Genomic DNA, 20,693 nt, shown 5'->3' with positions numbered 1-20,693 from the left:
TAGTAGTATAGTGGTATAGTATAGTATAGCATAGCAGCATATAACAAGACTCAGTAACAGAATGCTCATATAGAATAATATGTGTTAGTTAAGTATTATTAGAGTTATTAGTATTTTATTATATAGTCCATTATACTTAGTCCATTATGTTACTGTAGTCCACTACACTATAGTCCATTATGCTACTATACTCCATTATGCTACTATACTCCATTATGCTACTATACTCCATTATGCTACTATACTCCATTATGCTACTATACTCCAATACTATTTGTATATTAAGATTCTAAGTGTAAGTAGTATATACTATAGTAATATCCAAGTGATACTTGAATAATGCTGTAGTACTATAGAATAGTAAAGTCATAGTACTAGTATTAGTATAGCATTACCTTAAGTTACATTGATATTAGTATAGTATCAGTACTACTATTACAGTGTTGCTATTACAGTACTATCATTGTACTATAGTATTACCATACTATTACAGTGTTAACATTATAGTACTATAGCATTTAGTATACTATTACTATAGCATTACACTACCACATTATTAAATTATTAGTATATTAATTAAGACCATCTAGTAGTACCACGTACTAAACAATCACTGTAATAAATATAAATAAACATAGAAAAACAATATATAAACATATAAATAATTTATCAACTATAAACATACCCCACTAATCATTCCTCAACTTAAGCAGACTCATAATGTTCCCATTTATCAAGAATTTCTTTAATCTTTTCTGATTTAGTAAGTTCATAAACTTCTTCAAAATATTCTTTAGTAATTTCAAATGGTTTAGCAGTCAAGTTTGGAATATATTTACCAATTAAATCATCAGGTTTAACTGAAGATTTTGGAATCTTCTTACATAAGAATCTCTTGAATGGTTTAACTCCTGACATTAAGTAGGATGAATGGAATGGAACGGAAATACCCTTTAATGGTATAACAGCAAAACCTCTTTGTAAATCAATTGGTTGAGGTTTAGCAATGGATTGAGCAGATACTTCACTAATAATTTCATTCAAATGTTCTTTAACTTCTTCAATAGTTAAAGTTTGTTGTAATTTAACAATATCAATTTTATTTAATTTAATAACATTCAACACATTAGTTAAAGTATCTAAAGCTCTTAAATCTCCAGCAGCAACATATTGTTGATTTTCAACATTATAATTAACAATTTCTAATAACCATTGAGTTCTTAAGGATACTTCATCAACCACAAATCTTAAAGCAGCATCATCAAAAGTTGCACTAACTCTACTTGGATTAACAGCACACATACCATAATTAGATCTTCCTAATGAATCTCTTGGTACGGCAACTTGCATGGTCATACCTCTATAGAAGACAACATCAACTAATGATTCAATTGGCATAACATTAGCTAAAGATGATAAGGCAGAATATTCACCTAATGAATGACCAGCAAACATAATATCTGAAGGAATTAATCCCTTAGATTTAATATCTTCATAAGCAGCCTTTTCCATTAATGTTAAAGCTGGTTGAGTAAATTGAGTAGCTGATAATAAACCAGTTGGAGATACAAATGTATAAGAAGTTGTAGATTCATCAATATCTTTAAAGATCTTTTCTGATTTAATGGCTCCATCTTCTCCAATAGTTTCAAACATCATTCCAATATAATTATCTCTAATTAATCTACCTTTAGCTCCACCAAAATGAATGGTTAATTCATTTGGATTATTTTGAACAATATTAAGTATGGAGAATCCATAATTATCAACAAAATGTCTATCAGCTCTATCCCAAACATCACGAGCAACTTCGGAAGTTTTATATAAATCCATTCCCATACCTTGTTCTTGAGATCCTTGACCAGTAAATACATAAGTTGTAATTGGTTGATCGATTTCTGCTTCACCAGTTAACACTGGTAAATCAGTTTCAACATTCTTAGTTTCAACCTTAATAATCTTACGTCCATTAATCATTCCAATATGTTCTAAAGTTGTTTGTAAATTATCATTTGGTAACACCATTCCAACAAAAGTACATTTAAATGCTCGAACTCTGGAAGCAACATTATTAGCAGCCCATTCTTCAACTAATGATCTAATTGAAGCTGAAGAATACATACCATGAGTGATTGTTCCTGGTAATTTAGCATAAGATGCAAACACTCTAGAAACATGAATTGGATTATAATCTCCAGAAACTCTAGCATAAGGTTCATTGGTATTTGGAGCCTTAGAGGTTAATTCTTCACCAGAAGAAATTGGAATAACATTTTCAAACTTAACAGCTTCTTCAATAGTCTTACCATTTCTAGTTAAATAATCAGTTACTGGATTACCATAAGATTTACCTGCTTCATATTCAACGGTACCTACTTGAATGATTTCTTTAGTAGGTAATTCCAAATAAACTTGTCCAGTAGTATTAATTGATGAATAGACTTCGGCCGATTTGAATTTATAAGTAGATTCACATCTGAAAGTCAACACTTGATTTAATAATTCAACGTCTTTTTCTAAATGGAACCATTCCTTTGATCTTAATACGGCTAAATCCTTGGCGGATTTAATGGAGATTTGCACTGGAGTCTCAGTAACCTTTTGGAAAGTATTTTCATAATCAGAGTAATCACCTCTGTATAAGAATTGAGAAGTAACTTCCATAACTGGTTGAGAATCTCTATAGATGGTTCCAATAACTTCAACCATTTTACCAGATGGTTGATTCAATACAGCCTTAATATCGGCTTTAGAATAGACAACATCATCCTTCTTTAATGGAGCAGCTCCTGGAATCATTCTATACCCATTCAGTAAATGAACTAATTTCAATAAATCTCCATCCACAGTCTTAGGGAAAATAGCCTTAATAATAGCTCTCCACCCAATAACAATGGCAAAATCCATTGGAGCAAGGGTAACTTTACCAGGTCTAGTAACAAAGGCTTCACATTTATTACCAATAGCATGAGTGAATTCGGAAATATCATCACCAGTAATGGTAATTTCTTCTCCAACAATGGCCTTTTGAGCATCGATATTTAAATCATAAGGAATATCATTTCCAAACCATAATTTCCAGTAGAATTCTTTAATTCGATCATTTCTACCTTCCATGACTTCTAAGATTGGAGCAAATCCATCAGCTGGGTTATAAGTATAAAGGAATGGTAAACTGACTGGTTTGTTATCGGCAGTTCTGTGTTCAATTAATGATAATTGAATGGTGTTTTGTTTAACCAATGAGATTTCAACCACTTGTTTTAATTCTCCCTTAACTAATTCAGATACCACTAATTTAGTCTTGGAAGAATCTTGTGGATAACTAATTTCAACACGAGAATGAGCGACTGGACTTAAGATATCATGAACAGAATTGGTTACATGATTAGACCCTTGAACAATTCTATCTGACGAGATAAACGCTTGTAACCAAGACAACTTATCACCGGCTAATAATTGTAACCAAGCATCCTTTTCTGGTAAAGCCGAACCGTTAATTTCATAAATGATCTTATCACCAGTAGTGGTGGTGGTGGTTTTAACTCCAACTAATTCAGTGGCAACAGCAGGCTTCTTACCTCCAAAGTATTCAACTACTGGAATACTTGATTCATCACCTTGATACTCATCTCTGACTAACTTGGCAATATGACCATCATGAATGGAATTTAAGATATCTCCAATTGGTTCATTGACGGAATTAGTGAATTGCGCAGCAACAGGTCCATGTAAAATACATGTTCTTTGAACATCTTCACCAACAACAGCCTCTAAATCTTCCGATTGCCATAAGGAATCCTTCTTAAAGAAGAATTCTAATCTTTCATCCAATACTGGTACAAAAGGGGCAGGCTTTTGAGTTGGTCTAGAGGCACACATTAAGAAGAAATCACAATCTTCTTCACTAATCAATTGATCCTTAGCCAATGGGAATTGTTCAAAGAAGTTATCAGTAAATTCTTGAGGATTAGAATTTAATTGAGTAAAGTTTTGGACTAAAGAAATACTGCCTGATTTGGAAGTGAATCTTTCTTCAACTCTTCTCAAGTAATCCCCAAAGAAATTACGGAGTGATGCATCAATCCATCGGGTAGATTTCTTAACATACATTAATTCAATTAATCTATTGGCAACTTCTTGATAGGTCATATCTTCTAAATCACATACTCCCTTGGCATTCTTTCCAAACCATGGTTTTTGGAAATCTTTATTTAATTTGTCAATAATATAATCCTTCTTCTTGGTCAAGGCTTCGAGTAATTTATTCTTAGGTAATGAAAAGATGGTATCATCTAATTCTTTCCATAACATAACACCTCTAGTGGCAATCTTATGGATTGGTTCACCCATTTCTGATCTAACAGTAATGATTCCTCCAGTAGGTTTCTTATAAGTTTGTTCCCATTTACTGTCAGATACTCCACTACATTGACTAATCAATTTCTTAGCATCTAATGAAGTTTGAGCTTCCTTAGCAGTCATGACTCTTGAACCAAATAAGATCCCATCAAATGGCATAGGAGGATAATTAAAGTTCTTAGCCCATGACCCAGTTAAATATGGATAAGTATCTTCATCCGATCCAAATCCTGAACCAGCCACTAAAACAATGTTTGAACATCTTCTAATCTTAGAATACATTTGTAAGATTGGTTGATGGAAATCTTCAAATGAATGATGACCTCCACCTCTACCACCAGTCCATTGTAAAACAATAGGGAAATTTGGATGTGCCTTAGCAATGGTAATACATTGATGAATAGCATCAATTGAACCTGGTTTTAAACCTAAATGAGTTAAGCCTAATTCTTCAATATATTCAGTAGCAACTTCAAGGGATGGAACACCAGCTCCAATAGTTAATGATTGAATTGGATATCCACGTTCTCTTAATTCTTTAATTAATGGAATCCCCCATTGTAACATTCTTGGATTAACATAAATTAAATTAATACCAATCCCAAATCCTGGTTTAATATTAGAAATAACATCTTTAATAGCAGCTTCCATACCTCCAGCATGGAAATATCCACCACCAGCTAATTCAATATGATAACCAGCATTAAGTGTAGCAGCAATAATTTCAGGATTAACGGTAGTTGGAGTCATACCAGGAACCATTAATGGAGCTCTACCTAATAATTGAGAGAATTTAGTATTAACAAATGTCTTTCCTGCTTTGGTTTTAACTAAAGTGGGTTTAAATTCATTTAACCAATCAGGAGCCCATTTGATGGACTTGGATGATGAAGCATTAAAGATTTCATGTTTAAATCCATATTCATCATCAATTGGATTAGCATCTAATGCTCCAGCAATAATGATTCTTGAACCAGTACCTTCTTTATTTCTATGAGTTAAGATTCCTAACCCAGAAACTCCTCCTGGACCAAAATCAAGAATATGAGTGGATTGAACATTGGTAGCTAATTCCCAATTAACTCTTAATTGAGTAATACATAATACCACTCTTTCAATAATAGTTTCCTTTGATTCATCAAAAGTTTGGAAATTTTGTCCATTAAATGTATCAAAGACAGGGATTTTAATTAATTCCTTAGGGAAATTAATATTTTCCGAAGCTAAATCTTCAAATACTAAAGCTGAAGCATCAGTTAAAAGATGAGAATGAAATGGAGAAAAGATTGGTAAGAATCTATTAGAAAATTTCAATTTTCTTTCACTAAATGGAACTCTTGATTGATCTAAACCATTAGGAGCCTTTTTATTTCTTAAAGTTAAATTTAATCCATAAAGAGATTCTGGAGGACCAGAAACCACAAGATTTCTTGCTCCATTAATTAAACTAATAGCAATATGTTTTTCTTGAGGTAAATGTTTATTAGTTTGAGCAATGAAATTTTCAACTTGATCAATTGATAAATCTCTAATTGATAACATTGGAGATGGTCTACCTTCACCATTATCTAAAGAATCTTGTAACATGGTTGGAGGTAAAGTTGTTCTTGGATAAGTAATTAAACATCTTGAACCAATAAAAAATAATAAAGATATAGCTTTAATGGAATTTTCAAGAAATGAATCCCAAGAATCAGATGATGCAATAGCAACTGCAGTTACTAACCCTTGAGAATGACCAGTTGTACCACCATTAGTTAAATAATTTCTAAATTCTCCTGGTGTTAAACCCAAGATTTTACAAGTAATTGTATAATGACATAATTGAATAAGACAAATTACTGGACATGATACAGGAACTGATAATAAATAATCTTGATCAGGAGTTAAATCACGATTATTTAACCATTTTAAAATATCAAATCCTTGAGTATAAAGTTTATCAAATGAATTATCCTTTTTAACTAATTGATTTAACTTTTCAGCAATTGGTAAAATTAAATCATCATTAATTAATCCTTTATATAATTTATAAAGATCTCTTAATTCTTCAAAATAATCATCAGTATTACCTTGTCCACCAAAAATTGCAAGTAATTTAGCATCACCTTTTGATGAATGATATAATAAATTAGATTCAATTTTTTCAATTGAAGTATTAGAATTTATTAAAGCATTATAATAATTCTTAACAATATTTTCTTTGATTTTAGTAGCAGTGGTTGGATTAGTTTCATCATTTAATAATTGAACAGCAAATGAATGAATATTTTCATTATTAGAATTTAAAAATCTTGAATTAAAATCTTGTAATGATAATTTTAAAATTTCATCAAATTGTCCTGGTTTTGATGGGTTTACTAATGAAGCAATATATCCTAAGAATGTAGCATATAATTCTGCAGGAGATGAAGGTTCATCATCACCAGCAAATCCTTCCGTTGGAGTTGGTAAAGTTTTAATAAATTGATCCTTTAATTGAGAATAATTAAAGAATAATTCATTAGGAACTAAAAATGTATGTTCAATAGATCCATGAGTCAAAGAAAATGGACGATGAGATGAAGTAGTGGTTGACATTTAGCTAGTGACAGTTAATTGGTAATGAATGTTAGTTAATATAAATTATAAATTATAAATTAATGGTAACAGTTGGATAAATAGCTCTCTTAAATGTGGTACTGAAAGTAAAGATCTCAACAATTATGATATAACGGCACAGGCAGAAGCAGCAACAAAACAAAAAATTAGTGCAAGACTTCAGTGAATAGCTAAGCAATTGAACCAAACAACAACAAGTCAATTCAAAACAAATTTAAAGGAACTAGTGGTTATAAATAATTTAATCCCGTTGGTGAAACTGTTAGGCTGAAAAAAAAAATGTCGTGAAAAAAGTTGGCTATACATGTGTCTGTGTGCAGGCGCGTTTTTTTGATGGGTCAAATTTTGGCACGATGGACTAGTGCGTGTGGTGGTCACTATGTGGTTAGGCCAAGAGTGTTTGGGGAAATGTGGTAGGGGATATGGTAAATGTGTGAATGCTATTGGGTGTGATGGGTGTGAGTTACGGGTTACGGTTTATGGTTTATTGGTTATGGAATAATATGTTTTACTGGGTGGGATTAACTACTGACTACAGTATAACTGTGTGGTACTATGTATTAGCTCATCTATCTTATTATCCTTCGGACTGATTCTTCAACGCGTCCGACACTATATTTGGTCATGTTTTGTATATTTCATAATGGACCGACTGTTTTCTCACTATTCTCTTGTATTATTGACCTCTACCTATACATGGTATACGTAATTCAGTTGAGTTCATTGACTGTACTCTGTATTGCATACATCTCACCCATTTTACTCCGGATCACTTCCGGAATTGTTTGGGGACTCTATTATACTCCTCAGGATATCCCCGATATCATTATCTCCTTTATTCTACCCCTATCTACATGTTGCAACCAACAACTTACTTGAAGTACTTACGGCCGAATCATTTTGCAACAATTTCGTAAACCGTTTTGACACGACACGACCACGGGTTTTTAACTTTTGTGCAACACATGCCCATAACTCCCAACAAATCTCAAATTGTTGGTTAGATTTTTGTTTGGTTGGATGGTTGCATGCAGGTCAATATAAATCAAATATTTTTGGTCACGTTTGCATGTGCACGTGCAATCAAACTACATACTTAACTATACCCTACCCCAGTAAATTTAGTAAATTTAGTAAGTTTAACCTCAACAGTTTATTGAATTCTATTCTAAATCTATGTACATGAACCCAACTCGCATTTAAGATACGTTGTATGACTTTAACCCCGTCATTTACCTTTACCTACCAAGTATGTCTCCGATTACTAATTCATTTCTAATATCATTCATTTTACTTCTTAGGAGCTGGTAAACCGGCAAGATTACTACTGCTATTAATCTTTGAAAAGTCTCTAACGATAATTTCACACTTAACTTCTCTACATAAATCTTTCTTATTATAATATGGAACTTTTTGTAATAAATCTAATCCACTTGATCTTTCTAATGCATCAATTGGTACTTGAAATGTAGTTAATGGTAAATCATTTGAAATCTTTTCATTAGGTAATACAAAGGCTCCAACAGAAATCTTTTCATCTCCATTACTTTCACCAACGATTAATTTAAAGAAATGAGTTGGAACTGCAATATTTGGTGGAGATCCAATAACTTCATAACTAATACGATATTTCCCATCTTCTCCCTTTTTTGGTAAATATAATGGACCAGTCATAATTCTAACACTATCATATTTATTAGTTAATCTTCTACCAAAATCTTCAAAATGGGCCCAATAATCTCGATTAAATCCTTCACCAACTTGTGGTGACATATTAGTTAAATAAAAAGTTTCATCCATAGCTTCTTGACTAAATTTGGCATTAGCAGCTGGAGCTTGATGACCACGATCATATCCACTACGGAAATAATCTCTTAATCTATTTCTAAACTTTAATGGAATAGATTCATCTTCTTTAAATACACTATTCTTTCTATCAACATCTTTATTTTTTTGAATTGAATCCTTGGTAATATGCTCTACTACCCAATATGGATTACGTGTAGCACGATCATAACAACTAACAAATTCTGAACGCGTTTCTAAATCATGTATAGGACCAGGGAACCCATACTTAAAGAAATCTTGTGGTCTAATTAAACTAGCATCGAATGATGATGATGACACTTTGTTTGATCCATTATTGAAAGGACCCGGAACATTACTAGTAGGAGGTTCAACTACAACAGTTGATGAGGGTGATGATGATGATCTACCCCAAAAATATGAGGCTATACCGACTGTACTTATTCCTAAAGTATTAACTACTAACTTACTCATTATAAAGATTCTGGTGTGGAGTGGTTAATCTAGATACAATAGTGAAAAATTGTCTCTGATATTACTTACTATATACTATTTTTTTCGGTTTAATCTCGTCTCATCGCTGCTTATTTTGGTCGTCAGCTTGTAGAAGTGAATGATACTATTGTCCTGACAAAAAGTATAACAAGTTTCATATCCAAATAACTCTGATACGTCATTATATGAAATGTAGATAATAGTAACTAATAACTACAGCAATGTGGAAATTCAATCTGACCCCTATAAGTTTCTGGTTGACATTGGTAAATATTTCGCAACTATTTCTCAAATAATTTTGTTTATGGTTGTTACGGAGAATAAACACATGTCAACCTGTAAAACTTAGGAAATTCACCAATCAACGTCTTTCAACAGGTTCCGTTCCTTATTGGATTGCTTATAGAGATATCAGATAAGTTACATATATCCGTACTTTACAACTCCGTTTATGGATTAGAGATTGTCAATAGTTGGCCTTCCAAAGTCGGCTATTTTTACATCCATTTTAAACAAAGCAATCATCATTGACCGCCTTGCTTGTGCCTTATCGGTAATATTTTTCCAGACTCCTACATGGCAACCTCTTTAACCAGTTGAACTATAGTAGTCAATTATATTATTAAACTATTGATTTCATCAATTACAACATTGTCATCAATATCCTAACCAGTGCGGTTAACTTATCCCCTTAAAGCACGCAAATGAGAATTATTTGCACAGCGAGCAGAAAATGTTAACGGAAAGTGCTGAAGTTTGACGTCACCCCAAAATTCAAATCTTTCCTTTAGATGAATCACACTTAGAGTCAAATTCGGAACAAACTCCTAAGAAAATTCACAGAACAATAGCAGATCTTCCATTCTAACTGTATGGCGTGCAAGATACGTCAACATAAAGCGCTTCTAACATAGTCGGTTTTCAAATAGAGTTCGAATCAAACTGAGATAAGAGACACTTACGTATATGGCACATGCGCAACCTGTCGCCTTGATTGGTCGAAGAAAAGCAGACACCGAATTTCACTTAGTATTAGTTATGAGCCCATCAAGAATATTGTTTCTATGAACCAACTAAGAATGGCCAAGACTTGTATATGTAGGTAACGTTCAAATTATAAAATGTAACTCTAAGAAGATAATATGTTGCAATTTAATTTTATTTACTAAAGAACTTATACCTTTAATTTGGTGCATTGAGCCGTACGAATCCGTATTTACATTATAACTACGATATTATTGTCTTCAGACCAATTGAGGCTAATTTCACAGTATAATTTCAAATGAATTAGATATTTATGCCATTCGTAAAACGGAAAAGCTTTAAATCCCGGTATGGCTTCCCGACGTCGCAGCTGCATATTTTATTTTCTTCGTTTTAAACGCAAAAATTTCCCCTTAAACTTTGCTTATTTGCCTCACTCTTTTTATACGTAATTCATTGTTCTATGATTCTAAGGTCTCCACATAGTCAAGTTCACTTTTGTGATCGGAATCCCCCAAATTTGATCAAACATATCTGTTTATTGCATGAGCAACTGTAAGAACAACAATTCTATTTCTATACACAATTAAACGATAAGATTTCTACACAATAGCCCTTTCTCCTCAACTGACACAAATGGTATAAAGGAAAATCTCTTATAAAATAGTATTAAGGAACAACTATTATAAATGTATCGAATTAATGAGGGACTTTATCATTACAGAGAGAAGAATATCTAATTTTGCAATTATTGCGATCGAATGATGCAATTGAATTCGAATATTTTAGTTCATTAATTAGACTTATTCATGAGGAACCCCTATGCCAGTCTCCTGAAAGGACCAACTTTAAATGAAAAGGAATATTGTTCGGTGAATTATTATGCACTCACTCGTAACCTTTCGGCTATCGTTGCTAATAAGTTTTAACTCCCTACCATATGATTAATGGATTGTATTGCTCCTTGTCGCAACCGATAGATGCGAGACGGTTCATACGGCATCAATTCATTTTTATGCTGTTCAATCGAACAATAGACATATAGCTAATTATAGACTTTTCAACCCATATTGTACTGTAAAAAAAAGAAAAAATAAAAAGAATGTATTTTTGCGCGTTGATTCTTGACGTTTATTCCTCGGGAACTTACATTTGGCGCGCCAAGAAAAATAAGACCACATTCGGCTTGATTTGGATTTGGGTCGATTGTTTGGTACTTCAATTTGCTGCATATTGCTGACTGCAAATCCGGAAGACTGAAAAATTTCATATTCATTCAGTTTCACATTGCAAATGTGATTGTAAAATGCAAGTTTAAATGCGAAAGTAAAAGTTTAACAGCTAGTCATAGGGCTCCATCCTCAACTATGGAATCTCTGTTTTTTTAGTTATGATATTAGGTTTTAATATGTATGTGCTACTTACTTCATCTAGATAATGACCTTGCAACTTGGAATTTATAGGCTATTGTTTAACAATTCCATCTGCCAAATTATATAAATACCCTTCGAATTCCATTTAATTCCAACAAACAGCCTTCTTACATTTATTAACAATCACTATTGTTGTTGCTAATCAATACACGCAGTTGCAAAAAAAAAAATAGAATGGTTTCATTTATCACTTTCACTAAACAAGTTTTCCTTACTCTTACCCTTGCCTTAATGGTCCAAGGTTTAGCAATCCCTATTGGTGATGCTAATGAAGGTGGTGTAGTCAAAAGAGGTGATGGTTACCTTAAAATTGATTTCACTATTGCTAGAGGTTCTGACAGAAACAGTTTGAATATTACCTCCAATAATGGACCTGGATTTTTAGTTCGTAAGGGTAATGTTAAAAGAGGTGAAGAACAAGTTACTTTAATTAATGAAAATACTTACTACGCTACAGATTTAACCATTGGTTCCAACAACCAAGCTGTTACCACTCTTTTAGATACTGGTAGTTCTGATTTATGGGTTGTTGCCAAAGGTGCTACTTGTGAAGACCCTGCTGAAGGCCAAAGTTCTACTTACTGTTATGCTAGTGGAGTTTTTGATGCCTCTACTTCATCAACTTATAAAAATCTCGGTACTTCTTTCTCCATTGAATATGAAGATAACACTTCATCAACTGGTACTTGGGGTACAGAAACTGTCGGTATTACTTCTGCTGGTGTTTCAGTAACTGGTTTACAATTTGGTTATGTTACTAAAACTTCTTCCTCTTTTGGTGTTTTAGGTATTGCCAAAGAAGGTCAAGAAAGTTCTTATACTGAATATCCAAATTTACCTCAACAATTAAAGTCTCAAGGATATATTTCAAAGGCCGCTTATTCATTGTACTTATCTTCTCCAAATGCCTCTTCAGGAACTCTTCTTTTCGGTGGTATTGATGAAGATAAATATACTGGTACTTTAACTACACTTCCAATTGTATCTAATCCATACTTGGCAATTAACTTAGATACTATTACTGTTGGAAGTACCCTGATTAGTGCTAGTGCCCAACCAGTCTTAGATTCAGGTACTACTTACACCTACTTATCAAGTAGTACTGTTAAAAAGATTGGTCAAGCTTTAGGTGGTACTGCCAACTCTGGTGTTGGTTATATTATCGACTGTGACCAACCAACTGATAAATACATCACCTATAAGTTTGATCAAGGTGCTACTATTCAAGTTCCTTACTCAGAATTACCAATTCCATTATACCTTGAAGATGGTTCTTTAGCTGATGAATGTGGTTTAGGTATTCTCAGTACCTCCTCAACCCCAATTTTAGGTGACAACTTCTTGAGAAGTGCTTATGTTGCCTATGATCTTGATGACAATACTATTAGTATTGCTCAAGTTCAATACACTACTTCTGAAAACATTGTTCCATTCAGTTAAATGCCCAAGTTAGTTCTGTAACTACTTTTTCTTGTTTGTCTGGCACGGAATCGTTTAAAAGTAAGTTATAGAAGATTTTGAGATATCTAATTAAATAAGTTTTATTATTGCTGTTTTATAAAAAGATAAAGTTTTTGTTTTAAATTTAATCTATGTAAAATTTTTATTCTGACTTCTCTTTCTTGGCTTTGGAACGATCTTTCTTAATATCAGAAATTAATTTCAAAATTCCGATACTTATGATTGATCCAATTGGTCCAAGTAATGGTAGAAATACTGCTAATTTATGTTCACTAGGGAAATATGCTTGTTGAACCATTTCCTTTTCAAAGAATGCTCTATCAGAATTCTTCAAAGATAATGAAGAATATGTCACTGAGGTTAAATAGTCTTGGTCATTATTCACTTTTTCAATAGCTTTTTTAGCATAATCTAATGATTTATTAACATATTCCTTTGTTAATTCAGGAATTGAAATTTCACTTAAAGAATTTGTAACTTTAATTAATGACGTGAGACTTTCAAGAGATTGCTTTAAATTTTTATAAGTAGAAACTCTTGAAAGTGTATCTATTCTTATTGATGGTGATTTTGGAGAATTTACAAACCCTAATAATTGAAATAATTGTGATGAAAATACTTCTAATACTGGAATAAGTTCATCTTCAGTAAGAGTCACTTTAGAACTTTCAATTAATGGTAATTCCTTATTAAATATATGTACACCACCCCATTGTGGTACTAAGAACGAATTCTTTTTGGAACCTTCAATCTTCCAAGGTTTGTTATCATAATTTGAAGCTGGGAAGAAAATTATAAAGTTTATGGTTGGATTTATATCATGAGTGAATAAATTCCAATCTCCAAAATTTATAAAAGTTGTTAAATCAGATGGTTTTAAAACAAATGCCTGATCTTCTTCATTATATTTAATTTCTTTAGATAATTTCGAATAGTATTGAACTTGAGTAGCAATTGAAAAATTAGCAAAATGACTCAATCTATCTAAAATTGGCGTGAAAAGTTCAATAGATTGTTCTATTTGCCAGTCTATTTCAACTCCATTCTCTACAAATAATGAAAATACAATATTATAATCGGATGAATAAGGCATTACAGTACTGATAGTATCATGATTTTTGTTTGTTGTTAAGCTAAGTAATTGTTGAATCTCTTCTTTAAACACTTGATCTACAAGTACAGAAGCTATGTATTCATCGGCTACAGTCTTGTCTGATACAAATATCTCAATCATTTTACTATATGGTGAGATCTGGAATGAATCTTCTAGAACATTTGCTTTTTTCACAATGACAACATAATCCTTATGAGAATCAACTGTGTTAGAATCAGTCGTGAATTCTACTGACCATAATTGTCCAAGTTCAGGATACGTATAACTGAGTCTGGTATTAAATGCCTGCTGAGTGGAACTCACCGGTACTGGATCCGATACCTGTAAATACACCGGGATTCTGAATTGAATATTATGTTGTAGATTTGTCGTAAGCTGTTGAATCTCTTCATATGGTAAATCAGCTCGGTAAATAGTGGTAGTACCCCAAAATAATGGATACCCCAAGCCAAGAACAAGCGCAGCTATCACCACGACAATCCATCGCCTGACATTGCGGACGCTATGAGATTCTTGTGCCATATCAATTGGAGTTTGTAGTGAGAATGGCTTATTACTTATTGTAAGTACGTGTTGGCTTAACGGTGTTGATACCTTTTTTCTCGCAAAGCTTTTAGGGTACCAAGACTGTTTAATCAGTACAGTGCGCAGAGTTAGCGACAAATTAGTGAGAAAAGTTCGGGAAGAATTACTGTTGCTATCACTACCCATTAGCGAGCATTGAATGAGTACTGCGCAGACAACAAGTGTGTGAGTTTTACCGAACATGTTTAAGAAAGATCCTCAGCCTAAGGCTTCGGCCAACATAAAGTCATCAGAAAGAAGAAAACTTTTAGCAACCATATGTGATGAGTATCTGCTTAGTCAAGACAAGATTCCTAAGGATGACTTAAATAAGATTCTTCCGTTAACTACTAAGCAAGCCAGTTTTAAGAGTTTACAGGGATTCAGTGGGACTCTCTACTATGATGAAAATGAGACTCCTACTTGGTTTAAAACGCGAGATTCACGGATGTATCCTTCACTATTCACAGTATGGAAATGTCCCTATATAGTACCAGTGATCATGACTCATCCTCATGTCATTGAGATTCTTGAAGGTGGAGCAGATTTAATGCTTCCAGGAACAATTCCTCCCTTTGATAAACGGTGTGCGAGAGGCGCAGTTGTAGGAGTAGTTGATAGTGCTAATCCTACTGTAGTTAAAGCCATTGGTCGATGTAATATTGATATGTGGAAGTACGATAGAGTGATAGGAACTCAAGGAGTGGCGGTTGAGGTTCTTCACGTATTTAAGGATGAGTTGTATAAGAAAAATGAACTTGTAGATATTGCTGTGCCTAAGGAGTTAGATTTATCCAGTCCTGTAGAAGAGGAAGTACCTGCTGAAACAGAAGTGGAATCAACTGAGCCGGTTGAAGAAATGAGTGAACGTACACCAGAAGTGTCAGTAGCTTCCTCCAGTACAATTGACGATATTGCTGAAGCCGTATCGACCCTTACGGTAGAAGAAGTTGATCATTTCTATATCAGATCGTTACAACAGACCATAAAGCTCGAAACTATCGAGTTACCTATCATTGCATCCACATTCATGTCGTCGTATATTTATAAGAATTTACCAGTTATAGATAATTCATACTGTAATGTGAAAAAGACATCATGGAAGAAAACCTCTAAATTTCTTAAGGCGATGGTCAAGGAGAAACTATTAGAAGTTAAGGGTAAAGATGATGATCTTTCTATTGTGAAATTAATGGATAAGTCTAATCCATTCATAGAAAACTTTGTCCCTCACAAGACTATTGGATCATTATCCAAACCTAGTGCAGGTCCAACTCCATCTAAGAAAGATGGTGAATCAAGAATAATACACTTGTACAAGCCCACTAACAAGTCAAGAATGTTTTTCAATAAGATCGATAAAAGGCATGATAATTACTTTACTGCTAATGAACTTCGAACCTTTATAACTAATTATACCAAATCTGCTAAACTCACCAATCCTAAGAATCCTAAGGAAATCCTTGTGGATGATATTTTACTGGGAATTGTTGCCTCACCTATCTCCACCAGTATGGCAAGAGATCAACTATTTAAGAAATTCTTAGCTACATTTTCTCCTCATTATCAAATAGTTATGCCCGGACAAGATGAATTTGATGCTGAAGTATATAAGGGAGAACCACCTAAAATTAATATTATTACTGAAATGAGAATCGGTAGAAAAGTTGTAACTCGAGTACTTAATTTTGAAAATTTTGGTATAAAGCCTCATATTCTCTCGGATGAATTAAAAGTTAAGTGTTCTGGTTCCAGTACCGTTGGACCATGTGTTCAAAATCCTAAACTAACTGAAGTTACAGTACAAGGACCTCACGCAAAGATTATCATTGAATTGTTAAAGGAGAAAGGGGTTCCTATTTCCAGTATTGAATTCGAAGATAAGCAGAAGAAGAAGAAGAAGAAGACTACATGAATAGAGGTGTATAAGGAGTTAAAGCAATAATAATACAGAATATATTTGAAAGTAATTTATATGTAAGTGTAAGTAATGTAACAATACTAAATGACGATTTCAATAATGTTTTGAAATGGACCTGCCGTAACAAAGGCAGACTTTGTTTGAGGATTGATATTTAACTTCTGAGCTGGGATTCTTCCTGGATAGATATGAGCATTTTTACATTGACTAATATTAATATAATTCAATGGAGAACATCCACTCAAGAGTGCATCTACACCAGCTCTTGTGACTCTAATACAACCTTTAAGAATTAACTTCTCTAGGTTTCTCATATGAAGAGATATAGCTACTAATGAAGAATCACTAACAGCCGAACCACAGAATGATAAATCTAATTCTCGAATATTTGGACATCCCATACAAAGAACTTCAATGGCAATATCAGTTAATGAACAACAAAAATTCAAATCAAGAATTTCTAAATTAGTAGCAGCATTAGCAATTGAAATAATTGATTTATCAGTCAAGAAAGTACAATCCTTTAAGGATAATTTCTTAAGATTAGGAAATGTTCTATAAGTCCAATATTGGAATCCCTTATCAGTAATGGCAGTACATCTAGTTAAATCCAAACTTTCTAATCTTTTATTAGCATGATTAGCAATATGATGCATGACATTATCAGTCAAATGTTTACAATATCCCACATTCAAAATCTTAAGATTCTTACATCCATAATCATGATCTTCAATATTATTAACTGCCATTAATTGTTGATTAGAATTATCATCACCATCAGATGATTCATCATATCCAATTAATCTTTCAATTACATTATCTCTTACTTTGCGACAATTAGATAAATCAATTTCTTCAAGATATCTTCCAACACTGGGAACTGTAAGATCCATTATTGCCATAGCACTAACATCCCAATTAGATTTCATTTTAATTACTTCAATTCTTCCATTAATTCCAATCTCATTAACCATATAACTATATCCTTCATCAGTAATATGAAAACAATTAGAAATATCAATTCTTGTAGGTCTTGAACCAACAAAATCCGTTATGGAAATTAAAGCATTATCATCAATTGAAGTATTCCATGGAGTTAAATCAAGATTAGTACATAAATTAGGGGCAGCATATAATAATTGACGCCAACGTCTACTAATAACTCGAAGTTTCATTAATTCTGGTAAAGTTAAGAATTCAAATACTTTTAAAAGAAGTTTATCAGGTAAAGGACCATTATTACTTAATACAGATGATCTTCTTCTACTCACACTAGCAAGTCTAATTCTTTTATTATGAGGTAAGTATTGGAATTTATTAACTTGTGATTGACTATTAAAGCTTTGGAAATTATTGAGTGATGATACTACGGGATTTGAAGCAGGTAATGTAAGATTAATATCAGTATGAATGGATTTTCTCTTTCTGAAATTAGGTTGTTGATCATCCATAAACGAAGTATTTCTAGTAGATTCCTTATTTAATACATCAAATGATGAGATTGGTGAGACTGAAGGAGAGATATTGGTGATAGGAGATACTGATCTTGAATATCTAGTGAGTTGTGCTTGATCTGTTGGAGAGGTGATTGGTTTACCAAAAGTAAAAGAATTAGAAAACAATGATGTTGCTGATGATGGTACTCCTGAAGACATTGGAACTGGAGAATGCAAAGATGGAGGAATGGATTGAGGAATTGGGGCATGAAGTTGAGGTGAAGGAGATGAAGGTGATGATGCTAATGAAGATTCCGATTCATCATGTTGATTAATTAAATAGTTAATGGATAATCTTGACTTTATTTCATTTTCATGAATAGAGTTATTGGATTTATTTCTGGCATCAGCTGTCTTTCTCATATCTTCAATTATGAATGGATATCTGGCACAGAGTCTTTCCAATTTATCTGATTTAACCACTAATAATTCTACATTTGAAATAGATCTTATAGATGCACTTCTTCTAGTGGTAGATTCTCCATTTAAAAATGATAAGAATGACATTTCTCCGAAATAACTTCCTGAATTTAAACGTGCCAATGTATGTTCTACTAAATTCCCAAAGTTATTATAAGAATGATCAATAACTTCTACTTCACCATTAATAATAAAGAAAATATCTGAATCAGTATCTTCCTTATGAATAATGTATTCAAAAGGATTAAACTTTAAAGGTTCAATACCCAAAGCAACTTTATGAATGATTTTTGATGGTAAGTTTTGGAAAATAGGTAAATTCTTTATGAAATCTTGGATAGAAAGGGATGCTTCAATATTACTGGTAGAAAGATTCGAGGGTGATGGACTATTTGAGATAGGAGGTAAACTTGGACCAGGGATTATAGATGCTTGAGTAGCTAATACAGAAGCATTTATACCATTCTGAGTTATGGCATGATTTGGTTGATGACTATGATTATGTTTAGCTGGAGCCTGATGAATTGGAGTTAAAATGGGTAATTCATATTTATTACGTTTCTCTTGCATGGCTAAACGTTCTTGAGCTTCATCTCTAATTCTTCTTTCTATTAAAGGATAATGTTTCAATACTGGATTTAAAGCTTCTGAAGTTAATACCCCTACCAATACTCTTGTTCTTGCTACCACCGTGGCAGTTCTCGGACGATTGAAGAGAATCCCGATTTCTCCAAAGAAAGATCCAGAAGCAAGTTCAGCATAGATGGATTCACCATCAGTTGAAGTTACACTCACAGTTCCTTTCAAGATCCAATACATTGATTTAGAAGGATCTCCCTTTTTAATGATATATTCTTGTGGATGATATTGCATAAGGGTTAATTTGGAGGCAACTTTATTAAGAAAAGATTTAGGAGCCTTCTTAAATAATGGAAATGTTTGTAAACGATTGAATAAGTCTGGAGGTATATTTATGTTGGCATTAGAATTGTCATTAGAATCATCATGGTTGGTTTGGTCATTATAATCAAAATCAAAATCAAAATCAAAATCAGAGTCGGACTCATTATCAGTATGAGATAAGTCATCGGATGATATTGATATGGTTGGTTTCTTTTGGTCCATGGACGTAGAAATTGTTGTCGGAGTTTTCGTTGATGTTGTTGGTATTATTGATACATTTGTGGCTGTGGGGCTTATTGGGTCTATATCCGTTTCGGAGTTGTTTATATTAGCACTATTAGTGGTAGATGGGATATCATGTCGTATTTTAGTGAATTTTTTATGTATTATGGAAGAAGGTAATATCAATTTGGGAGACGGAGATATGGCTCGTAAGTCATTATATGAATGCGAATTGTGAACTGTCGATGTTGATGATACTGTGGAAGTCGATGGTACTTGTTGAGATGATGGCGAAGATAATGGTGATGGGTTATTAGGTATAAACTTTGACTTTCGGTTAAGTTGGTGCTGTTTCATCATGAATGTACTAGGGGGACCAATTGCCGTCTTCAATGTTGCTTTATAATACTGCGACAATGAGTTAGCAGTCGGGGGGCACCTGAGTCTGAGTGGTTGTTTCAGCTACTGGAGATTATTGTACTTTACCGAAGTGGTGATGAGCTTGTTGTGAATTTAAGAAAAGTGTGGAAATAAATAACGAGAGGTGTTAAGGTAGTAATATAGTAGAAATAAAAAAAAATTAAAACGTTAAATTCAGGTCGAGATAAAAATTAAAAAAAAAAAAGTAAAAATAAGAATAATAATAAAAAAAAAATTAAGTAAATAAATAAATAATACTATATAGATTCTACTGCGTTCGTATCAGCGTAAGGCACCAGATGACACTTAACCAATATTTCTACTTGCTAACGCCATAGTATCGGTTGTTGAACGTGTATGGTTACCGTTGGCCAATATGGTCTTTAGAGCTCATCAATTGCATTATTCATCATTTGTATCTTAGTATGATAAATAATTAACAGCAAGAGTCATGGACCCAACTGGGCACATTTGAGTATTAGTTGAGTGCA

General features: G+C 32.9%; 6 protein-coding genes across 6 annotated transcripts; 2 read left to right on the top strand and 4 right to left on the bottom strand. All coding sequences in view use genetic code 12, as the record gives it.

Moving 5' to 3' along the window:
- Positions 1-236: 236 nt before the first annotated feature.
- FAS1 (tetrafunctional fatty acid synthase subunit) lies at positions 237-7,368 on the bottom strand. Its single transcript, XM_064880984.1, has one exon. It carries the CDS (start codon positions 6,940-6,942, stop codon positions 706-708), a length of 6,237 nt encoding a protein of 2,078 aa, XP_064739020.1. The 5' UTR covers positions 6,943-7,368; the 3' UTR covers positions 237-705.
- A 704-nt stretch (positions 7,369-8,072) lies between these two features.
- On the bottom strand, positions 8,073-9,670 carry RJT21DRAFT_118275 (ribonuclease). Its single transcript, XM_064880983.1, has one exon. It carries the CDS (start codon positions 9,241-9,243, stop codon positions 8,254-8,256), a length of 990 nt encoding a protein of 329 aa, XP_064739019.1. The 5' UTR covers positions 9,244-9,670; the 3' UTR covers positions 8,073-8,253.
- A 2,142-nt stretch (positions 9,671-11,812) lies between these two features.
- Positions 11,813-13,202, top strand: RJT21DRAFT_18537 (pepsin-like aspartic protease). Its single transcript, XM_064883616.1, has one exon. It carries the CDS (start codon positions 11,856-11,858, stop codon positions 13,119-13,121), a length of 1,266 nt encoding a protein of 421 aa, XP_064739018.1. The 5' UTR covers positions 11,813-11,855; the 3' UTR covers positions 13,122-13,202.
- An 82-nt stretch (positions 13,203-13,284) lies between these two features.
- RJT21DRAFT_81940 (PIG-S family GPI transamidase component) lies at positions 13,285-14,778 on the bottom strand (the record flags this gene model as incomplete). The annotated part of the gene is made up of 1 exon (XM_064885307.1): positions 13,285-14,778. One exon carries the CDS (start codon positions 14,776-14,778, stop codon positions 13,285-13,287), a length of 1,494 nt encoding a protein of 497 aa, XP_064739017.1.
- Positions 14,779-14,884: 106 nt separating this feature from the next.
- RJT21DRAFT_118273 (uncharacterized protein) lies at positions 14,885-16,776 on the top strand. The gene has a single exon (XM_064880982.1). It carries the CDS (start codon positions 15,023-15,025, stop codon positions 16,733-16,735), a length of 1,713 nt encoding a protein of 570 aa, XP_064739016.1. The 5' UTR covers positions 14,885-15,022; the 3' UTR covers positions 16,736-16,776.
- RJT21DRAFT_118272 (uncharacterized protein) lies at positions 16,610-19,711 on the bottom strand. The gene has a single exon (XM_064880981.1). The coding sequence runs from the start codon at positions 19,528-19,530 to the stop codon at positions 16,822-16,824; it is 2,709 nt and encodes a 902-aa protein (XP_064739015.1). The 5' UTR covers positions 19,531-19,711; the 3' UTR covers positions 16,610-16,821.
- Positions 19,712-20,693: the final 982 nt, after the last annotated feature.

This window comes from Scheffersomyces amazonensis (genome assembly GCF_036850825.1).
Source record: "Scheffersomyces amazonensis strain UFMG-HMD-26.3 chromosome Unknown RJT21scaffold_2, whole genome shotgun sequence".
NCBI classification, from domain to species: domain Eukaryota; kingdom Fungi; phylum Ascomycota; class Pichiomycetes; order Serinales; family Debaryomycetaceae; genus Scheffersomyces; species Scheffersomyces amazonensis.
This window is presented reverse-complemented; position numbering and strand designations above follow the sequence as displayed.